The 23,379-nt window shown below is 42.5% G+C and overlaps 1 protein-coding gene and 1 pseudogene across 1 annotated transcript; both read left to right on the top strand.

Moving 5' to 3' along the window:
- Positions 1–1,330: 1,330 nt before the first annotated feature.
- DEFB131A (defensin beta 131A) lies at positions 1,331–7,540 on the top strand. Its single transcript, NM_001129779.2, has 2 exons — positions 1,331–1,388; positions 7,289–7,540. Exons 1-2 carry the CDS (start codon positions 1,331–1,333, stop codon positions 7,441–7,443), a joined length of 213 nt encoding a protein of 70 aa, NP_001123251.2. The 3' UTR covers positions 7,444–7,540.
- Positions 7,541–14,291: 6,751 nt separating this feature from the next.
- Positions 14,292–17,070, top strand: LOC129135659 (putative gustatory receptor clone PTE01; annotated as a pseudogene).
- The last annotated feature ends 6,309 nt before the right edge of the window (positions 17,071–23,379 follow it).

Below are 23,379 nucleotides of genomic sequence, written 5' to 3'. Positions count from 1 at the left end.
GTCAGGTAGGACCTGCTGAAATAATGTAACCACGTGTTCCATTCACTAACACTCTGAAGTATTATAGAAGTAGCACCAAGAAGAAGCCATGGCAGAAAGAGAACTTCCGTCTTGGTACTGAGAAAAGTTACTTCACCTGTAGTGAGACCATCTAGAAAGGAATGAAGGTCAAGTAAGACCAGGAATGTGCATGTACTTTGCAGTTTCTGAAGTTGATATTCTGCCAGACGTGGTGGCTCACCCCTGTAATCCCAGCACTTCGGGAGGCCGAGGCGGGTGGATCACTTGAGGCCAGGAGTTCGAGACCAGCCTGGCCAACATGGCAAGACCCTATTGCTACTAAAGATACAAAACTTAGCCAGGCATGGAGACGTGTGCCTGTAATCCCAGCTACTTGGGAGGCTGAGGCAGGAGAATCACTTGAAACCGGGAGGCAGAGGTTGCAGTGAGCCAAGATCGCACCACTGCGCTCCAGCATGAGCAACAGTGTGAGACCCTGCCTCTAAATAAAAAAAAAATAAATAAATAAAGTTTACTCATACCCTCTTTAAGCATTCCCTACGGCACCCAAAGTATTCTGGTGTTTATGTTCATTTCCTTAGTGCCTAAGAAGTAATTTGTGCCTCTTTGTCAGAAATATGCTCGTGTTGCATTGCCATTTCTTTGTATATATTATTTTCTTTCCGAAGTGTATTATAGGTTCCCTAAGACCCACTCTTCTTTCTTTAATTTCTCTAAAATTACACATAACTGATGTGCAAACAATTTGTGTTAACTTAGATTTCAGTATAAAAATTAGATTATCTCATTTGATCGATTGGACAGAAAGATAATCAAATAAAAGTTTTTCTGTATCTCACTAGTCTGTTTATAATTTCATATTTAATTCCATAGCTTAAGCATGCTAACACACGGTGCCAAAATAGTAATAAATAGGCATGCTGTTGTATTACGTGCTTCTTCCTATTATCAGAAAAATAAAATGAATGCTTTTCCTCTATAACTGCTTCCTTAACTTTTACAGTTCCTCCAGAATGCATAAGACAATGCTGATATTTCAAGTCTCTCTCCTGCCTTTGCCATGGCTGTGCTTTCTACTACCTTTGCAGACATTCTGTTGACCTTTGATAAATGTACTTTAAATGACTGATAGTCGTGATGATTGCATGCTTTCTCCTGATATAAAATCTCCTTGAAACACAGAAATCTTCTTGCTCCTGAAAGGTTCAATAATCACTCAACAACTCACCTCTTCAGAGGACTAAATGTACACAGAAGTCCTCTTCATCTCAGCTACTGATTCCCTCTAACCTGCTTTACCTATTCAAACATGAGGGTCTTGTCTTTTGTCTTTGGAGTCCTTTCCTTGATGTTCACAGTTCCTCCAGGTAAGACAGAAACTTTTTTATTCCAAAGTTCTAAAAATATAAGTAAAAGAAAATGTAAGGTCTTTCAAGAGTCTGAAAATAAATTAGGCACAGGCAGATTTTACTGTACCATGAAGGCTGCTCAGAGGATTGAAGAGTTGATACTAAAGAAATAAATAAGGTGGTTCACTGCAGTGATTTAACCTATGATAAACTCACTTGAGGCCGGGCACAGTGGCTCATGTCTATAATCCCAGCATTTGGGGAGTTTGAGGTGGGTGAGCTCAGGAGTTCTAGACCAGCCCGGTGGGGGCAACAGGGTGAAACCCCATCTCTACAAAAAAAAAAATACAAAAACTTAGTCAGGTATAGTGGCGCATGCCTGTGGTTCTGGCTACTCAGGAAACATAGGCAGGAGAATCGCTTGAGCCTGAGATGTCAAGGCTGCATTCAGCTTAGGTCATGCCACTGCACACCAGCCTGGGCAACAGAGTGAGACCCTGTTTCAAAAAATAATAATAATAAAAAATAAACTTACTTGAGAGTTGTGTTTGATCAAAAGATGGTGAGAGGATGCACACAGAACACAGGAAATTTAAAGAATTGGAAAAATGAAAAGCGAATGATGACTAGAAGAAGGGCTAGAGGTGACGAGGTGGATACTCCACCATAACCCTTGGTTCACAGGATAAATTCACCACTGATCCAGGCAAGGAGCTAGCTTCTGTGTTCCTTTAAAGTTGAAGAAAACTCATATGATATCATTTAATGTATATGGAAATTACTTTTTGTATGGTGAGAGTTAAGATTCCACCTTAATTTTTAACCACATAACTAGCCAATTATATATAAGCATATTTATTAAATAATCAATATGACTTTCCGAAATTAATTTTAAAATTCATCAATACCCCATAACAAAAACATATTAAACTGTGGTTTATACCCGAGATTTAGATTACTGGTTGACTTATTGATCATTTCTGAAGCACATTTTAATACTTCACGATTCAAGATTCCCTCATTTATATAATACTGCATGATTCAAGATTCCCTTATTTATATAATTATAAATAATTATGCCTTTCCTCCATGAATGTTAGTGGGTTTTTTTATATTTTTATTGATACACAATTTACCTAACATTCATTGCCTTAAAGTGTTCTATTCAGTGGTTATCAGTGTATTCTTAAAATTGTGCACCCCTCACCATTATCTAATTCCAGAATATGTTTATAAGCGCAAGAACAAATCTCTCCTCCTCCCAGTCCCTAGCAACCACTGATCTCATTTTTGTCTCTATGTATATTCCTATTCTGGACATTTACTATGAACAGAATAATAAATATGTGATCCTTCATGTCTGCCTTCTTTCATTTAGCATAATGTTTTCAAGATTAATCCATGTTGTGGCATATATTCGTACTTCATTCCTTCATTCATTGGTCATCAGTATATCCCACTTTAAGAATCCACTGATACTTACTAAATGGAACACTCTAAAGGAATGAATTTTATAGTAAATTCTATCTCAATAAAAATATAAAACACCAACATTCATGGAGGAAAAGTATCATTCTGTATAATTATATAAATGATGGAATCTTGAAATACATTTTAAAATATGCTCTGAGGTAATATGCGCCTCAGAAAAGATAAATAAGTCAATTGATAATCTAAATCTCAGGTATAAACCACAGTTTAATATGTGTTTATTATAAAGTATTGGTGGATTTTAAAATTAATTTGGGAAAGTTAGATTGATTATCGGTGTTGGTAAAAAAAAATTTCATCGTATGGATTATTTAGCATATGGTTGCTTATAACAGACTCTAATGATCCATTGTGTTTCTTTTATATCAGTTGTAATGTCTCCTGTTTTATTTCTGATTTTATTTATTTGGCATTCTCTCTTTTGTTCTTGGTTAGTCTAGCTAGCAGTTTATAAAGTCTGTTTATCTCTTCCAAAAGTCAATTTTTTGTTTCATTAATTCTTTGCATTTTTTAAATCTCAAATTCACTTAGTTCTGCTCTGATTTTTATTATTTCTTTCCTTCTCCTAAGTTTGGATTTCATTTTATCTTGTTTTTCTTGTTCCTTGAGGTGCATAGTAGCTTGTTCATAATCTTACTATGTTCTTGCGGTAGGCATTTATTGCTATAAAATTCTCTATTAGCACTGTCTTTGTTGTATTCCATAGGTTTTGATATGTTGTGTTTCCATTTGCATTTATTTCAAGAACATTTGTTATTTTCTTCTTAATTTTCTCATTGACTCAATGGTTGTTCAGAAGCATGTTGTTTAATTTCCGTGTTATCTGTATAGTTTCCAAAGTTCCTCCTAGTATTCATTTCTAGTTCTATTCTATTTTTGTCTAGAATATACTTGATATAATGTTGATTTTTCAAAATTTGTTGAAACTTGTTTTGTGTCTTAACATGTGGTCTAGCCTGGAGAATGTTCTATGTGATGAGTAGAAGAATGTGTACTCCACTGCTATTGCATGAAATATTCTGTAAATGTCTGTTAAGTCTATTTGGTCTGTGGTACAGATTAAATTCAATGATTATTTGTTAGCTTTCTACCTAGATGATCTGTTCAATGCTGAAAGTGGGGTATTGAAGCCCTCAGTTATCATGATGTTGAGGTGTATCTCTCTCTTTAGTTCTAATGACATTTTTAATATATCTAAGTATTCCACTAGTGGGTACATATATATACATATTTGGAATTTTTTGTATCCTCTTGTTGAATTGGCCCTTTTATCATTATATGATGGCCTTCTTTGTCCCTTTTTATGTTTTTTCACTTAAAGTCAATTTTGTCCAATATAAATATAGATGTATTAGGCCATTCTTGCATTGCTATAGGGTTATCATAAGAAAGTACCACAGAATGGGTGCCTTAAATAACAAAAGTTCATTTTCTCACAGTTCTGGAAGTTATAAATCTGAGATCAAGATGTCAGCACATTTGGTTTCTCCTGAGGCCTGTCTTGGCTTGCAGCTGCTTGCCTTCTTGCCATGTCCTCTTATGGCATTTTTTCTGCGCACATGCATTCCTGGTGTCTCTTCCTCTTCTAATAAGGACATCAGCCATATTGCACGAGGGCCATACCCTGAGAGTCTCATTTTAGCTTTATCACTCCTTAAAAAAAAAAAAAACTTATCTTCAAATATGATTACATTCTGAGATACTGAAGATTGGGACTTCAACATACAAATTTTGGAGGAACACTTGTTAGCCCATAATGATGAATTCATCAATAGACTGATATGATCAAGGAAAGAATCAGTGAGCTTAAAGAAGTTTAAATAGCAACTTCCAAAACTTAAAAGCAAAGAAAAAAGAATTAAAAAGAACAGAATATTTAATAAGCGTAGGCCAATTACAAAAGGAACAATATATGTGTAATGAAGTATCAGGAGGAGGAGAAAGAAAGGAATAGAAGAAATATTTGAAGAAATTCTGACTGAAATTTTCCCAGAATTGAAAATAAACAAAATGTACATATCTAGGAAGCTGAGAGAATACCATGCAAGATAAATACAAAAAATTTAAACATAGGCATATTATATTGAAACTGCCAAAAATCAAAGACAAAAAAAAGTCTTAAAAGAAGCCAGGAGGGGAAAAAATCTTTTTCTATGGACAACCAAGGATAAGATTACATCAGACTTCTCTAAAACCACATAAGCAAAAAGAGAGGAAAGTGAAATATTTAAAATGTTAAAAAAGAGAAAAAAAACACTATCTTAAAACTCTCTACTTAGCAATATTATCTTTTTTTTTTTAGACAGAGTCTCACTTTGTCACCCAGGCTGGAGTGCAGTGACAGTGACCTTGGCTCACTGCAGCCTCTGCCTCCTGGATCCAAGCAATCTCGTGCCTCAGCCAGCCACCACCACGCCTGGCTAATTTTGTATTTTTAGTAGAGACTGGGTTTCGCTAGGTTGGCCAGGCTGGTCTCGAACTCCTGACCTCAGGTGATCCGCCCGCCTTGGCCTCCCAAAGTGCCAGGATTAAAGGTGCAGGCCATCGCACCCAACCTACCCTTTAAATTAAGGTAAAAATCCATAATTTCCTTAGGTAAACAAAAATAGAGTTTGTCACCAGTAGTCCTACCTTACAATAAAAGTAAAAAGAAATTCTTCACTCATACTCAATGGTGAAAAACTAAAACCTTTTCTTCTAAGATCAGGAACAAGGCAAAAGTGCCCCTTCTTGCCACATTTATTTAACATGATACTAAAAGTTCTAGCAAGAACAATTAGGCAAGAAAAGGAAATAAATGGCATCCAAACTGTTGAGGGGTGGGAATGAGTAAAATTATCTATTTCAAAATGACATTTTTTTTGTAAAAAACCCTAAACTTCACTCCCCCAAAATTATTACAACTAATAACAAATTCAGTAAAGTTTCAGGATAGAAAATCAACATACAAATATCAGTTGTGTTTCTATAGCACTAACAACAAGCAACTGGAAAGCAAGTAAAGAAAATCCCATTCATAATAGCAAGAAAAAAGATAAGATACTTAAGAATAAACTTAACCAAAAAGATGAAAGACTAGTACATTAAAAATTGCAGACATTCATGAAAGAAATTAAAGAAGACACAAATCAGTGGAAAGATATCGTATGTTCATGAATTGGAAGACATAATAATATCAAAATATCCATACTATTCAAAGCAATTTATAGATTATATACAATCCCTATCAAAATCCTAATGCACTCTTGACAGAAATAGGAAAAAGAATCTTAAAATTCATATAAAACCACAAAGGACCCAGAAGAGTCAAAACAATGAGCAAGAAAAACAAAGCTAGGGGCATCACATTTTCTAATTTCAAAATGTATTATAAAGATAGAGTAATCAAAACTGTGTGCTACTGGCATAAAGACAGACATATAGGCCACTGGAAGAGAATAGAGTGCCCAGAAATCAACCGACACTTATACAGTCAACTGGCCTTCAACAAACATGTGAAGAATATATAATGGGGAAAAGACGGTTTCTTCAATACATGGTACTGAGAAAACTGAATATTCACATGCAAAAGAATAAAATTGGGCCTGTATCTTATACTACACACAAAAAGCAACTCAAAATGAACTACACATTTTAACATAATTACCTGAGACTGTAAAACTTGTAGAGGAAAACATAAGGAGAAACTTTCATGATGTTGTTCATGGCAATTATTTTAACTTATAAATTGTGACAAAAGGATTTGGGAAGGACTGGTAGGTTTAAAGGGAATATTTATGGGAGATTATGGGTTATAGGCTCCTGTGCATATCTCAGTAACTTCCTCAGTAAAGGAGACATGGCCTTGAGCCCGAATACGCTGGGAAGCTGGAACTAAGACTCAACTCCTTCTGACCCCTTCTCTCAATTAAGGATTCTTTTTTCTCATTTCACCAAGAACAGAGAAGCAACCAAAGATAGCTTTTCCACTTTCCCACCACCATATCTCTACACATAGTTTTATCGTTATCCAAATCTACCTTCTCTTCACTCTCTCATTCAAGGCCAACCCCTCCACTTACACTAGATTCCATCCCCAATGACTTTTTCAAGAATTTAACTCCAGAAGTTAAACATTATTTCCTGCATTATGAATCTCTACACCACCCCCAAGCAGGATAATTCATTTTAGGTAGAAATATGTGGTAATAATTCTCATTGAAAATTCTGTACATTTCCAGCTACTGCCTCATTTACTACTCTCTTTACAGAAGAAAGCATCGTTTGTCTTGATTCAGCATCTCCACTTTTTCTCTTGCATTCTTTTGCTGTTGTTTTGTTTTTCTGGGAAAGTTCTTTAATGTTTTTAATTTATTATAAAACATTTCAGACTTTAAAAATAAAAAGTAAGTATATTGTGTCATATAATTTGTCTTCTCCTCTTAAAGCCGGAAGCTTCATTTCTAATGATGAATGTCCTTCAGAATATTATCATTGCAGACTGAAGTGCAATGCTGATGAACATGCAATTAGATACTGTGCTGACTTCAGCATCTGCTGCAAACTGAAGATCATTGAAATTGACGGACAAAAGAAGTGGTGAAAATGCTAACTCCATCTTCTTCAGACTCCAGGAGCAAACACATGTCTTAAACTCTCTTATCTATGAATAATTAACATGATGGATGAAAATTATTATAATTGCATGTTTAGATGGTCAGGTGAAAATGAATATAAATTTTATAAATGCTTACACTCTATTTTCATTTGTGCATTTTAACATTTACTCCCTTAATTTACATCCACAGCCACATTGTTGTTTCACCCATAGTACTATATCTGATGTGGGGAGTAAGAGCCAGCCCCTTTTGCCCCCTGGCTCTGAGGAACCCCATCGCAGTTGGGTAAGGCACCCACGGCGATGCCGTGAGTAACAGCCAGCCCTTCTTGCGCCCCTGGCTCTTAGGACTCCCATCGCACGGGGGTGAGGAGCCCTCCGCGATGCGGGGAGTAAGAGCCAGTCCCTCTTGCCCCCCTGGCTCTTAGGACCCCCATCGCACGGGGGTGAGGCGCCCACCGCGATGCGGGGAGTAAGAGCCAGTCCCTCTTGCCCCCCTGGTTTTTAGGATCCGCGGTGGCCTCACAGCCTGTTTATCATATTGTGAGTAATATCATCTCCGCTCTGGAGATTATGAACTGTTTCACAAACCGGTGTACACCCTGGGTATACAGAGATTGTACAACCCTCTGTATTGGGAGGCATATCATCTTCTTCCTCCCTGAATATTAAGAACAGTATCACAGGGGTGTTTCTACTCCCTGGTATATCGGGTGTCATATCCTCCTCTCCCATGTTGCAATTAGAAACAATATCATTGGGGGTGTGTCCACCTTCTGTGATATTGAAAGTAATATCATACTCTTCCCTCCAGGATCATGGGAACAACATCCTTGGTGGTGTCCATGTTCTGCCACATATGTAGTCCTATCACCCACTCCGCCTTGGAATGTTATTAAGGACCATCTCACACAGGGGTGTACACTTCCTGCGATGTTGGGAGTAATAGCATTGTCTTCTTCCGTGAATATTAGGAGCAAAATCACCAGGTGGATGCACACCCAGTGCTATATTGGGAGAAACATCATACTCCACCCCCTGGAGATTATATTCTGATCAATATCACCGGCTGGGTGTACACCTACTGCGATATTGAACGTAATATCATGCTCTCTCCCTCCCTGGACATTAGGAGCAATATCACAGGTGGGTGTACACCCACTGAGGTATTAGGGCATAATATTAGTATGAATTATACCTCATTTATTATTAACATCAATATGAATGACGGATATTAATATTAATATTAAGAAATAATTGCTAATAAAAAGTTTTCAGACTATTAATATTAATATGAATTATTAGAAGTTAATATTACTGTTTTCTAATGAATAAGATCAATATCAGTTATTAATATCCGGCATCATTAATCATTAATATTAATCATGTATTGTTATGGTTAGTATAACTATTTAACATTAATTATCATTATTATCGGTATTGATTTTAAAAATTATATTATGGGTTATTAATATTGATAATTATTAATAATTGAGATTATTAATTGCGGTAAGTCGCATTGCGCCATTCCACCCCTCCCTCGGCAGCTCGTTTACGACCCAAAAAAGCTACACAAATGCCCCTGAGAGAGCAGCGGTAGACTGGGATAGATGAGGATGGGCACGTGGTGGAGAGGCGTGTTTTTGGGTACCAGCCCTTCACCTGCGTCGACCTTCTCAACTGGAAAAACAATACACTGCCCTATACCGAAAAGCCACAAGCCCTAATAGATTTGCTCCAACCTGTTATCCAGACCCACAACCACACCTGGGCTGATTGGCACCAGTTGCTCATGTTCCTCTTTAACAGCGAAGAAAGGCGGAGAGTCCTCCAAGCAGCAACTAAGTGGCTAGAGGAACATGCACCAGCTGATTATCAAAACCCCCAAGAGTATGGAAGGACCCAGTTGCCAGGAACGGACCCCCACTTGGACCCACATGAAAGAGAGGATATGCGAAGGCTAAACCGAGACAGGGAAACTCTCTTGGAAGGATTAATGAGGGGAGCTCAGAAGGCCACAAACGTTAACAAGGTCTCTGAGGTCATTCAGGGAAAAGAAGAAAGTCCAGCACAATCCTATGAGAGAGAATTGTGGGAAGCCTATCGTATGTATACTCCCTTTGATCCCGATAGCCCTGAAAATCAGCGCATGATTCCCATGGCTTTAGTCCATCAAAGCGCAGAAGACATGAGAAGAAAACTGCAGAAGCAGGCTGGGCTTGCAGGGATGAATCCATCCCAATTACTAGAAATAGCTAGCCAGGTGTTTGTAAACAGGGATGCAGTAAGCTGTAAGGAAAACGGCAAAGAGAATGGAGGTCAAGCCCGGCGACACGCCGACCTGTGTGTCAGATGCAGCAATCAGAGGGCTCTCCTCCCAAAGAGGCAAGGGAAGGGGGCCCCTGGGAAAGAAACTCACCTTGGCTGTAAGAGTTTGCAGCGTAACCAGTGTGCTTATTGTAAAGAAATAGGACAGTAGAAGAACAAATACCCTCAGCTCAAAAGAAAACAAGGTGACTCAGAGCAGGAGACCCCACACAAGGAGGAAGGGGCCCTGCTCAACCTGGCAGAAGGGTTCTTGGACTGAGGGAGACCGGGTTCAAGCCTCCCAAAGAGCCTCTGTTCAGAATGACGGTCGGGGGTGGAGACACTCACTTTCTTGTAGATAGCGGTGCCGAATATTCACTAGTAACTGCCCCGGTCGCCCCCTTATCCAAAAAGACTATTGACATCATCGGAGCCACGGGGGTGTCAGCAAAGCAAGCTTTCTGCTTGCGTCGGACTTGTACTGTAGGAGGACATAAAGTCATTCATCAGTTTTGGTACATGCCTGACTGTCCCTTGACCTTTTCAGGAAGGGACTTGCTCAGCAAGCTGAAAGCCACTATCTCTTTGACAGAGCACGACTCTTTGCTGCTAAAGTTACCCTGAACAGGAGTCATTATGACCCTTATTGTCCCCCGAGATGAGGAATGGAGACTTTTCTTAACTGAGCCAGGCCAAGAGAGAAGAACAGCTCTGGCTAGCCAGTGGCCAAGAGTACGGGGAGAAGACAACCCTCCAGGACTGGCCAGTTAAGAATGGGGCCCTGCCAGTGAGGCAAAAACAGGAGCCGGTCCCCAGAGAAGCCCTTCAAGGTATCCAGGTCGGTCTCAAGCACGTAAGAACTTTTGGAATGATTGTTCCTTGTCTGTCTCCATGGAACACTCCCCTCCTGCCTGTTCCCAAGCCATGGACCAAGGACTACTGGCTGGTACAGGATTTGCGCTAGCTTCATCAAGCTACACTGATTTTACTTCCAACAGTACCTAAACCGTCCACATTGTTGTGGTTGCTGCCAGCTGAGGACAGCTGGTTCACCTGCTTGGACCTGAAAGACGCTTTCTTTCCTATCAGATTAGCCCCTGAGAGGCAGAAGCTGTTTGCCTTTCAGCGGGCAGATCCGGAGTCAGGTGTCACTACTCAGTACACTTGGACCGGGCTTCCCCAAGGGTTCAAGAACTCCCCCAACATCTTCGGGGAGGCGTGGGATCGAGGCCTCCAGAAGTTTTCCAGCAGAGACCTAGGCTGCGTGCTGCTCCAGTAGGTTGATGACCTTCTACTGGGACACCACACGGCAGTCGGGTGTGCCAAGGGAACAGATGCCCTACACCGGCACCTGGAGGACTGTGGGTAGAAGGTGTCCAAGAAGAAAGCTCCGATCTGCTGACAGCAGGTACGTTACTTGGGATTGACTATCCGCCAGGGGTCAGAACGCAGCCCGGGATCAGCCGGGATCAGAAAGAAAGCAGGTCATTTGCCATCTAGCGGAGCCTAAGATCTGAAGGCAGGTGAGAGAATTCTTAGGAGCTGTGGGGTTTTGTAGACTGTGGATCCCAAACTTTGCAGTATTAGCCAAGCCTTTGTATGCAGTCACAAAGGGGGTGGGGACAGGGAACCTTTGGAATGAGGATCCCAACAACAGCAAGTCTTTCATGAGTTAAAGGAAAAACTTCTGGCAGCCCCAGCCCTGGGGCTACCCGATCTGACAAAGCCTTTTCCAATATATGCATAAGAGAGAAAAGATGGCAGCTGGACTTTGAACCCAAACTGTGGGGCCCCGGCCGAGGCCGGTGGCCTACCTCTCTCAACAACTAGATGGGGTTTCTAAAGGATGACCCCCCTGTTGGAGGGCCTTGGCAGCAACTGCTCTGCTAGTACAAGAAGCAAATAAGCTGACTCTTGGGCAAAGCCTGAACATAAATGCCTCCCGTGCTGTGGTGACTTTAATGAGTCCTAAAGGACATCATTGGCTAATGAATGCCAGACTCACCAAGTACCAAACTTTGCTCTGTAAAAATCCCCGTATAACCACTAAAGTTTGTAACACCCTACACCCCGCCACATTGCTGCTGGTATCAGAGAGCTCTGTCGAGCCTGATTGTGTAGAAATGTTGTACTCAATTGACTCTAGCAGGCCTGACCTCCGGGACCAGGCTTGGGCATCAGTAGACTGGGAACCATACGTGGATGGGAGCAGCTTCTTCAACCCCCAAGGAGACAGAGGTGCAGGGTATGCAGTGATAACCCTGGAAACTGTTGTTGAAGCCAGATCACTGCCCCAGGCCACATCAGCCCAGAAAGCTGAACTCATTGCTTTCACTGGGGCCTTAGAACTCAGTGAGGGTGAGACTGTCAACATTTACACTGATTCTCCGTATGTCTTTTTAACCCTTCAAGTGCATGGAGCGTGATAGAAAGAAAAGGACCTTTTGAACTCTGGGGGAAAAGACAGAAAATATCAACAAGAAATCTTTCAATGATTAGAAGCAGTATGGAAACCCCACAAGGTGGCAGTTATGCATTGCAGAGGACACCAGCGAGCTTCCATCTTGCTGGATTTGGGGAATTCCCGCGCTGACTCAGAGGCTTGAAAAGCAGCATCTGTCCCCGTCTGGGCATCAGTGCACTCTCAAGCACCTGATCTTGGATCTGCTTTTTCTAAAGAAGAAAAGGACTTTCTCCAGGTAGAGGGAAGGACAAGTGATGGAGGAAGGATGGATTCACGTACCAGTTGGGAGAGTAGCTGTGCCATAGCTGCTAGGAGCTGCAGTTATACTGGCTGTGCAAGAAACCACCCATCAAGGTCAGGAGTCACTGGAAAAGTTGTTAGGCCGGTATTGCTACATCTCGCCTTTGTCAGCCCTTGCCAAAACGGTGAGGCAGCGTTGTGTTACTTGCCGACAGCATGATGCGAGGCAAGGTCTAGCCTTTCCGCCCGGCATAGGAGCTTATGGAGCAGCCCCCTTTGAAGGTCTCCAGGTGGACTTCACAGAGATGTCAAAGTGTGGAGGTAACAAGGATGTACTAGTTCCTGGGCGTACCTACTCTGGGTGGGTGGAGGCCTATCCAACACGAACTGAGAAAGCTCATGAAGTAACCCCTGTGCTTCTTCATGATCTGATTCCTAGATTTCGACGACCTTTAGGGATCGGCTCAGACAACGGGCCTGCGTTTTTGGCTGCCTTGATACAGAAGGCGGCAAAGGTATTGGGGATCACACGGAAACTGCATGCTGCCTCCCGGCCTCAGAGTTCCGGAAAGGTGGAGAGGATGAATCGGACTATCAAAAATAGTGCTATTGTCTTCCCCGCTGGATATTTAAAACAACACAGCAAGGGGCGTCAAACCAAATGCTAAATTTGAGGGAATGTTATCCTCTCCCCCATTCCCCCGGCCCTGGATATTAGAGATAATAACACAGGGGTGATGTACACCCACTGCTTTATTGGGAGTAATATCATCCTCTCCCTTCTTGGATATTAGGAACAATATCACACTGTGCGTGTAAGCCTGTCACGAAATTCAATGGAATGTCATCCTGCGCCTCCCTGGATATGACGAACAATATCACGGGGGATGTACAACTTCTGAGATATTGGGAGTGATATTATCCTCTCCCCTCTGGAAGTTAGGGACAATATCACAGGGGTAGTGTACACCCTCTGGGATGTTGGGACTAATATCATCCTCCCGCCCACTGGATATTAAAAACCATAGCACAAGGGGCGTGTACACACACTTCGATATCGGTATGAATACCATCCTCTCCCTCTTTGGATATTCGGTGCCATATTTCAGGTGGGGTTTACACCACCTGCAATATTGGAAGTAATATGATTTTCTCCCCCCCGGATATCAGAAACAATATCACAGGGCGTTGTGAACAACCCCTGAGATATTTGGAGTAATATCATCGTCTCCCCTCACGATTATTAAGAACAATATCATAGGGATGGGGGATGTACACCCACTTTCATATTTGATATCATCCTCTTCTCCCCTGGATATTAGGAACAATATCAGGAAGGGTTGTACAGACCCTGCAACCTTTGCTGTCATGGAATTGTCTCTCCCCTAGATAATAGGAAAAAATGTCCCTGGGGATGTGAACAGCCCTGGGATATTGAGAGTAGTATCATCCTCTGCCCCGTAGCATATTGGGAACAACATCACGGGTGGGGTGTCCTGCCTCTGTGATATTGGGAGTAAAATTTTCCTCTCTTCCCCTGGACATTAGGAAGGGTATCAGAGGGGGAGGGTGTACATTCCCTGCGATATTCAACGTAATTTTATCCTCTCCCTCCCAGGGTATTCAGAACAATATTACAGGAGGGGTGTATACCCTCTGCGATATTGAGAGTCATATCATCCTCTTTCGCTCTGGATGTTACAAACAATATGATAGGTTTGTGTACACCCCCTGCGATATTGGGAGTAAGATCATCCTCTCCACCCAGGAAATGACTAACAAGGTCACGGGGGGGTGTACTCCCCCTGCGATATTGGGAGTAATGTCGTCCTCCCCAACCCTGGATGTTAGCAATGAGATCACAGAGGGGCTGTACACACCCTGCGACATTGGAAGTAACATGATCCTCTCCCCACCTGGATACTGGGAAAGATACCACAGCGCGGGTATACGTTTCCTACACTGGTGGGAGTAATATCATTCTTTTCCTTTCTGGATATTAGGAAGAATATCACAGGGGTGCTGTACAATTACTTCCATATTGGGAGTAATATCATCCTCTATTTTCCTGGATATTGGGCACAAAAACACAAAAGGGTGTACAACCCCTGCGATATTGGGAGTAATAGCATACTCTCCTTCCCTGCATGTTAGAAAACAATATCATCAGGGCTGAACACCCCCCGCGATAATGGGAGTCATGGTTACTCTTTCACAGGCCATTTGGAACCATATCACAGGGGGTGTTTACAAACAGGGGTGGTGTACACCCCCTGTGAAATTGGGAGTAACATCATTCTCTCCACCTCCAGATACTAAGAACAATATCCCGGCGGGAGGTGGTACAGCCCCAGTGATATTGCGAATAATGTCATCCTCTCCTTCCCTGGATATTAGGAACAATATCACAGGCGGGTGTACACCTTCTGTGATATTGGAAGCAATATCATCCTCTCACCCGCGGGATATTAGAAAAAAAATCACTCACGGTGTACACTCACTGTGATATGAGGAGTAATATCTACCTGCTAGATAACAAATAACATAGCAGGGTGTACACCCACTTTGATATTAGCTGTAATATTTTTCTAAGTTGTTACAAATAAGATCACATGGTGTACCAACATGGTGTACACTCACTGTGATATCAGGAGTCGTATCTCTGTGATATATTATGAATAATATCACAGGGTGTACACCCACTGTATTATTAGGAGTAAGATCTCTGTAGGATATTACAATTAAGATCACAGGGTGTAGAGCCACCGTGATATTAGGAGCAATATCTTTCTAGGATATTACAAATAATATCACAGGGTGTACGCCCACTCTACTGTCAGGAGCAATATCTCCCTAGGATATCAAAAATCCTACCACAGGGTGTCCAATTTCTGCCTTCCAGGTTCTAAGGGATTCTCCAGCTTCAGCCTCCCGAGTAGCTAGGGTTACCCGCCACAACGCCCGGCTATTTTTTTTTTTTTTTTTCACTGGAGATGGGGTTTCACCACGTTGGCCAGGCTGGTCTGGAACTCCTAACCTCAGGTGATCCATCAGCCTCGGCCACCCAAAGTGCTGGGATTACAGGTGTGAGCCATGGTGCTGGGCCAAGAGTTATAGATTTTATTCATTTGGAAACACAGCTCCCATTTTTGAGTGTGCGTGTCCTTTTATGAAGAAATGATGTCAGAAAACCGAAAGATGATAATAAATATGAAAACTAACAGGCATGTGAAAAGGTCTTCCGATTGAGAATTATAAGGTTCGATTTCGTTTCCAGATAATGGGGTCCTAGCCCTTGTGTCGTCCTTTTACATATTCTACATCAATGGAAGTTGTAGCACCGTGTCAGAATAAAGTAGAGTGTTTTTCACGGTTTCTTAATTTCTTTCAATTAGACTGAGATCTTTTTCTGAAAGAGAGAAGGACATTGTCATTGCATTGTATTTTTTCTGAAAAGAGTAGGCCATATTTTACTGAGATCACGGATTTGTTATATATGACGTTTTGGTCTTCTAATATTCTCCAGTGGATATTCTCTAAAGTAGTATGTACAGAAAGCCTTGAATAGCAAAAACGTAAATCATGTAATAATTCTGAGATTTTTGGAATTGTCACAACTGAGAATCATTGCTGGCGGTGTATGGCCCACAAATGTGAAGATGTTCCTTGTGAATTGCTTGCATCTAGCATTAAGGGCTCGTTTTTATCTTTTATTTTTCCAATCCTCTTTCCTTCTCAAGGTGTCCAAGACACACAGGGCCACGGAATCTCACAGGTGTCTGAGAATTCCTCCTCCTGGGACTCTCAGAGGATCCAGAACTGCAGCCAGTCCTCGCTTTGCTGTCCCTGTCCCTGTCCATGTATCTGGTCACGGTGCTGAGGAACCTGCTAAGCATCCCGACTGTCAGCACTGAGTCCCCCCTCCACACCCCCACGTAACTCTTCCTCTCCAACCTGTGCTGGGCTGACATGGGTTTCACCTCGGCCACGGTTCCCAAGATGATTGTGGACATGCAGTCACATAGCAAAGTCATCTCTCATGCGGGCTGCCTGACACAGATGTATTTCTTGGTCCTTTTTGCATGTATAGAAGGCATGCTCCTGACTTTGATGGCCTATGACTGCTTTGTAGCCATCTGTCGCCCTCTGCACTATCCAGTCATCGTGAATCCTCACCTCTGTGTCTTCTTCGTTTTGGTGTCCTTTTTCCTCAGCCTGTTGGATTCCCAGCTGCATAGTTGGATTGGGTTACAATTCACCATTATCAAGACTGTGGAAATCTCTCATTTTGTCTGTGACCCCTCTCAACTTCTCAAACTTTCCTGTTCTGACAGCGTCATCAATAGCATTTTCATATATTTCGATAGTACTATGTTTGGTTTTCTTCCCATTTCAGGGATCCTTTTGTCTTATTATAAAATTGTCCCCTCCATTCTAAGGATGTCATCGTCAGATGGGAAGTATAAAGCTTTCTTCACCTGTGGCTCTCACCTAGCAGTTGTTTGCTGATTTTATGGAACAGGCATTGGCGTGTACCTGGCTTCAGCTGTGTCACCACCCCCCAGGAATGGTGTGGTGGCGTCAGTGATGTAGGCTGTGGTCACCCCCATGCTGAATCTTTTCATCTACAGCCTGAGAAACAGGGACATACAAAGTGCCCTGCGGAGGCTGCGCAGCAGAATAGTGGAATCTCATGATCTGTTCCATCCTTTTTCTTGTGTGGGTGAGAAAGGGCAACCACATTAAATCTCTACATCTGCAAATCCTGCCCCTTAGTCATATTATTTTTGTGGCTTGATGGATTTTATTCCTTTCTGCATTTCCTTTGTGAATATTGCTTTCTTCGTTATGCCTTTAACTGGAATGGGTGAGGATTCTGGGATCCTTGGTTTAGCAGAAACCTCATGACAGAATCCTCTATACCTAGGCGGCCTCTATTACTTTCTGAGCAATAACACTGTCATCCAGGTGGAATCACAGCCATCTTTTTATATACACGAAGTCCTCACTTCGTTTTGGAATTCCCTGAAAACTGACTTTATGGAAACAATGTACAGGAGGTCCTCCAACAGCATTGGCTGTTCAAAGTCGTGTAGTTATACTGTGGAAGAAACATAAGTGGTTTCACTATACATAATTTTGCTTCAAGGTGAAGTTTCCAAGAGACTTTCAAAGATGTTAAGTGAGGACATACTGTATATCAAATTCATGTCCTCTTCCACAGTTCATGTGGAATTTCTTTATAAACTGCTTCCAGAGAATCTATTTAGGCAGGTTCTGTGTAGAGATCCATGTCGCCATTCCTCAATCTTGGCTTTGAGTCAAATCACCTGGGGAGCTTAGAAATGATGAGGCCTGGGTCTCAATACCTGAGATTCTCATTTCCTTGCATCTGTGTGAGTGTGTGGATTTTTTTTTTTTTTTAAAGCACCAGAGGTGGTTCCAATGATGAAGTTTTTAGAGGCATCAAGCTCCAATGAGTAAGAACAGAAATTAATTGTAATATGATTTCTTCAATTATTATCTTCAAATACATTGTCCATCAACACCATACAAATGTTTATTATGCTGTTTTTTCTTACCATTTTGCATTTTCAATTTATTTATTTTCCTTTTTTTTGAGTCAGAGTTTCACTCTTGTTGCCCAGGCTGAAGTTCAATGGCACGGTCTTGGCTCACTGCAACCTCTGCCTCCCGTATTCAAGAAATTCTCCTGACTCAGCCTTCCAAGGAGCGGGGATTACAGGCATGCGCTACCATGCCTGACTAATTTTTTTTTTTTTTTGTATTGTTAATAGAGACAGTTTTTCTCCATTTTGGTCAGACTGGTCCAGAACTCCCGACCTCAGATGATCCGCCAGCTTCCGCCTCCCAAAGTGCTGGGATTACAGGCATGAGTGACCGTGCCCAGCCACCACTTAGCATTTACATTTTACAATTGTTGAAGTTATAGATTTATACACACATTTATTGCTGCTTTGTATACACTTGCATATACATAAGATGGGAAATAGAAAAGAATAAAATGGGCCCAGTATCCCTGAAGTTTCACATTCCGAGACATTTTTAAAATATTTGCTCTTCAGAAATTTGTTTCAATGAAGAAACTGTGGTATACACCCCCAATGAAGTATTATTCAGCCTAAAGAGGAAGAAACTCCTCTCCGCTGCCGACAAAATGGATGTAGGAAGAAAAAAGGAAACCTTGGCCAGGTGTGGTGGCTCAGGCCTGTAATCCCAGCATTCTGGGAGGCCGAGTCGCATGGATCACCTGAGTCCAGGAGTTCGAGACCCGCCTGGCCAACATGGTGAAACCCCATCTCTATGGAAAACACAAACAATGAGCCAGGCGTGGTGACGCGTGCCTCTAGTCTCAGCTACTCGGAGGGCTGAGGCCCAAGAAAAGCTTGAACTCGGGAGGCGGTGCTTGTAGTGAGCCCGGATTGTGCCTGTGTACTCCAACCTGGGCAACAGAAAGAGACTCCATCACACAACTACACACAAAAGGAATCTCAGGAGGGTGGAGAGTATAAAGGTGGCTAGCAGACGCTAGGAAGAAAAGGGGTGGGATAGGGAATGAAGATAAGTGGATAATTAGGTCCCGAAATACAGAAGGATGGAATAAGTGAGTTCTAGTGTTTGATAGTACTGTATGAAACTTTTAGTTCACAAGAATTGCTTGCAGATTTCCAGATGCTTTGGTAAGAAACTTCCTAACTTTCTCATTATGATGGTTTTTAAGCTCTTCTCTTTCTGCTCTTGAAATCATGCTGGTTTTTTGTTTTTTGTTTTGAGATGGAGTTGCGCTCTTGTTGCCCAGGCTGGAGTGTCATGGTGCAATCTTGGCTCACCGCAATCTCTGCCTCCTGGGTTCAAGCGATTCTCCTGCCTCCACCTCCCGAGTAGCTGGGATTACAGGCATGCGCCAGCACGCCCAGCTAATGTTGTATTTCTAGTAGAGATGGGGGTTTCTCCCTGTCTGTCAGGCTGGTCTTCAACTCCTCACCTCAGGTGATTCGCCCGCCTCGGCCTCCCAAAGTGCTGGGATTACAAGCCTGAGCGACCGCGACCAGCCCATGCTGTATCCTTATCTGTTGTTGTTTGTTTGTTTTGGAGCCCAGAAATAACTTCTCACCTATATGTTCACATGATTTTTCACATGAGTGCTAAGAAAGCTCATTGGTGGAAAAGCAGCCTTTTCAAGAAATGGTGTTGGAGAAACTTGAGTTCTACATGCAGAAGAATGAAGGTGGACTCTATGTCACACCAGGTGCAAAAATTAACACAAACTGGAACAGAGACCTCACCCCAAGCGCTAAAAGTATGATACACCTAAAAGAAAACACTGGCCACGCTTTCATGACAGCAGATTGGGCAATGTTCCCTGGGATATGACACCAAAAGCATAGGCAACAAAAGAAAATTAGATTCCTTGGATTACATCTAAATGACAGACACTTTTGTGCAGCAAAAAACACTGCGAACTGAGGGAAAAGATTACCCATGGATTAGGAAAAATATTTGCAAAGCATATATCTGAAAACAGGCTGATATCCATCATATGTAAAGAACAGCTAGAACTAAACAACAAGAAACCCAAAGCATCCCATCAACAATGGTCAGAAGACTCGAGTAGACGTGTCCCTAAAGAAGATATCGCAATGGCCAATAAGCATCTAAAATGATGTTCAAAATCACTCATCATAGGGAAGCACAAATCAAACCAAGAATGTGATACCACACATTAGGATGGATATGATAAACAAACAGGCATTGGTGAGACTAGAGGGAAGTACGAATGCTCGAATCTGGTCGGAGGGAATGTAAAACCGTGAAGGAACGGGGAAAATAGTATGGCGTCTACTGGAAAAATTAGAAACAGAATGATCAGATGTTCCCACAGTTGCATTTGTGGGTACCTACCAAAAAGAATTAGAAGCCAGGAGTGGAAGACAGATTTGTGTACACCCATATTCATAGCAGCATTATTCACAACAGCCAAAATGTGGAAGCAACCCAAGGGTTCGTGGACAGATGAATGAAAAAGCACACTGCAGTTCCTTCATACAATGGAAGACTATTCAGCCTTCAAAAGGCAGGCATTTCTGGCCGGTGCGGTGGCTCACGCCTGTAATCGCAGCGTCTTGGAAGACCGAGATGGGCGGATCACCTGAGGTCGGGAATTCAAGACCAGCCTGGCCATCTTGGTGAAACCCTGTCTCTACTGAAAATGCAAAAAATGAGACGAGCGTGGTGGCGTGTGCCTATATTCCCAACTACTCGGGAGGCTGAGGCACAAGAATAGCTGGAACCCGGGAGGCGGAGGTTGCAGTGAGCCCAGATTGTGCCACTGCACTCCAGCCTGTGCGACAGAGTGAGACTCCATGGAAACACAAAACAAAACAAGGTCAAACGAACAAACAAAAAACAACAACAAAAAAAAACAGACAGGCACTTCTGACGCAGGCCGCAACATGGATGAACCTTGAAGACATTATCGTCAGTGAAATAAATAAATCCCAAAAGGATAAACAGGTCCACGTTCAGTGGCTCATCCCTGTAACCCCAGCACTTTGGGAGGTTGAGCCAGGCGGATCACTTCAGGTCAGGAGTTCGAGACCAGCCTGGCCAATATGGTGAAAGCTCGTCTCTATTAAAAATCCAAAAATTAGCTGGGCATGCTGGCGCACGCCTGTAATCCCAGCTACTCGGGAGACTGAGACACAAGAATCGCTTGAACCCACGATGTGGCGATTGCAGTGAGGTGACATCACGCCACTGCATTCCAGCCTGGGTGACAGAGAAAGACTCTGTCTCCAAAACAAAAAAAAAATAAACACGGTATGATTCCACTTTTCTATGAAGTGTCTAAAGTAGTTAAACTCATAGTGTTGCAAACTAGAAAGGTGGCCCCCAGGGGTGAGCGAGAGAGAGGAATGGAGAGGTTGGTGAATGGGTGGAATTTCCATTTTGAAAGATAAAACTGAGACGATGGCGGTGATGGTTGCTAAACAATGTGAATGTACTTAATGTCATTAAACTTTAAACTGAAAAAGAGTGGAAATTGTAAATGTTTATACTGGCCATTCTATATGAACTAATATATATTTATAATTTTTAATATTTTTACGTGGTATATTTTCCGATAATAAAAGATGAAAATTAAAGCAATTGGACCTTTAAAAAGAAAAGAAAGAAGCGAAGAATACACACCAGCTTTCTCCTGATTAGAGGAAGAGCCCCAATGCTTCTATGGACACTCACTTTCCTCTTCTCCTGCTTGCAATATTATGAGGAAATCCTTAGAGGTTGGGGAACTTGGGCGACTTTGGCTAATGAGGAGCTCTGTGCCTTGAGACCCCCATGCCACAGAATGGTAAATAGTCAGTCTGTGCCTCCAGGCCTGCAGTGTGAGGTTCCAGTCCTGTGGGCTCCACTCCTGTCACCTGTATCAGGAGACTCACGTCTCACCGTGTCTTCTTGCCAGCCTTGAGGACAGAGTCTGAGCCTCCATGGTGCACCACACAGAGAGGACAGTGGACCTGTTCTCCGTGGTCATGGCCCAGCAGAGGGGAAGGGCAGTTCAGTGAGTGTAGGGAAAAGAAAGAGAGATCAGACTCTTACTATGTCTACGTAGAAAGGAAAGACATAAGAGACTCCATTTGGAGAAAGACCTGTACTTTCAACAATTGCTTTGCTGAGATGTTGTTAATCTGTAGCTTTGCCCCAGCCACTTTGACCCAACCTGAAGCTCACAAAAACATGTGTTGCATGAAATCAAGGTTTAAGGGATCTAGGGCTGTGCAGGACGTGCCTTGTTAACAAGCAGTACACTTGGTAAAAGTCATCGCCATTCTCTAGTCTCAATAAACCAGGGGCGCGATACACTGTGGAAAGCCACAAGGAGCCCTGTCCTTGAAAGCGGCATATTGTCCAAGGTTTCTCCCCATGTGATAGTCTGAAAAGTGGCCTCGTGGGAGGAGAAAGACCTGACTGTCCCCGAGCCCGAGCCCGAGCCCTGTAAAGGGTCTGTGCTGTGGTGGATTAGTCAAAGAGGAAAGCCTCTTGCAGTTGAGAGAGAGGAAGGCCACTGTCTCCTGCCTGCCCCTGGGAACTGAAAGTCTCGGTATAAAACCCGATTGTACATTTGTTCAATTCTGAGACGGGGGAAAAACCGCCCTATAGTGGGAGGTGAGACAGGTTTGCAGCAATGCTGCCTTGTTATTCTTTACTCCACTGAGATGTTTGGGTGGAGAGAAACATAAATCTGACTTACGTACACGTCCAGTCATAGTACCTTCCCGTGAACTTCATTATGACATAGATTCTATTGCTCACATGTTGGTTGCTGACCTTCTCCTTATTATCACCCTCCCCTCCTACTACATTCCTTTTTGCTAAAATAATAAAAATAATAATCAGTAAAAACTGAGGGAACTCAGAGGCCGGTGCAATTGCAGATCCTTGGTATGCTGAACGCCAGTTCCCTGAGCTCACTGTTGTTTATACTTTGTCTCTGTGTCTTATTTCTTTCCTCAGTCTCTCATTCCACCCGACTAGAAATACTCACAGGTGTGGAGGCGCAGGCCACCCATTCAAGTGAGTGCTGAGGGACGGTCGGGAGCCTTGTTTGGTTTCCTCCTCCTCAGGACGAACAGGAGAGTGCGGTGGGCAGATGGGAGGAGACCAATGTGCCAACTGTCCGCTCAGCAGACTGTGGAGTTTCTGTTCTTGGTTGTGCTGGGGGTCTCAGAAATCTTATACAAAATTTTGCTTTCCTCCCACACTGGTTGTCCTTTTCATAGACATCTCACCCATGATAGCAGGGAATCAGTCCCTCTAAACTATTCCCTAACAACAACAAAAAGATTATGAAGGTGATGATGAGGATAAAGAGGATGATGACAGAC

The sequence above is a fragment of the Pan troglodytes genome, chromosome 7 (genome assembly GCF_028858775.2).
Source record: "Pan troglodytes isolate AG18354 chromosome 7, NHGRI_mPanTro3-v2.0_pri, whole genome shotgun sequence".
NCBI lineage: Eukaryota > Metazoa > Chordata > Mammalia > Primates > Hominidae > Pan > Pan troglodytes.
Note: the sequence above shows the minus strand (reverse complement) of the source record. Positions and strands in the feature narration are given on the sequence as shown.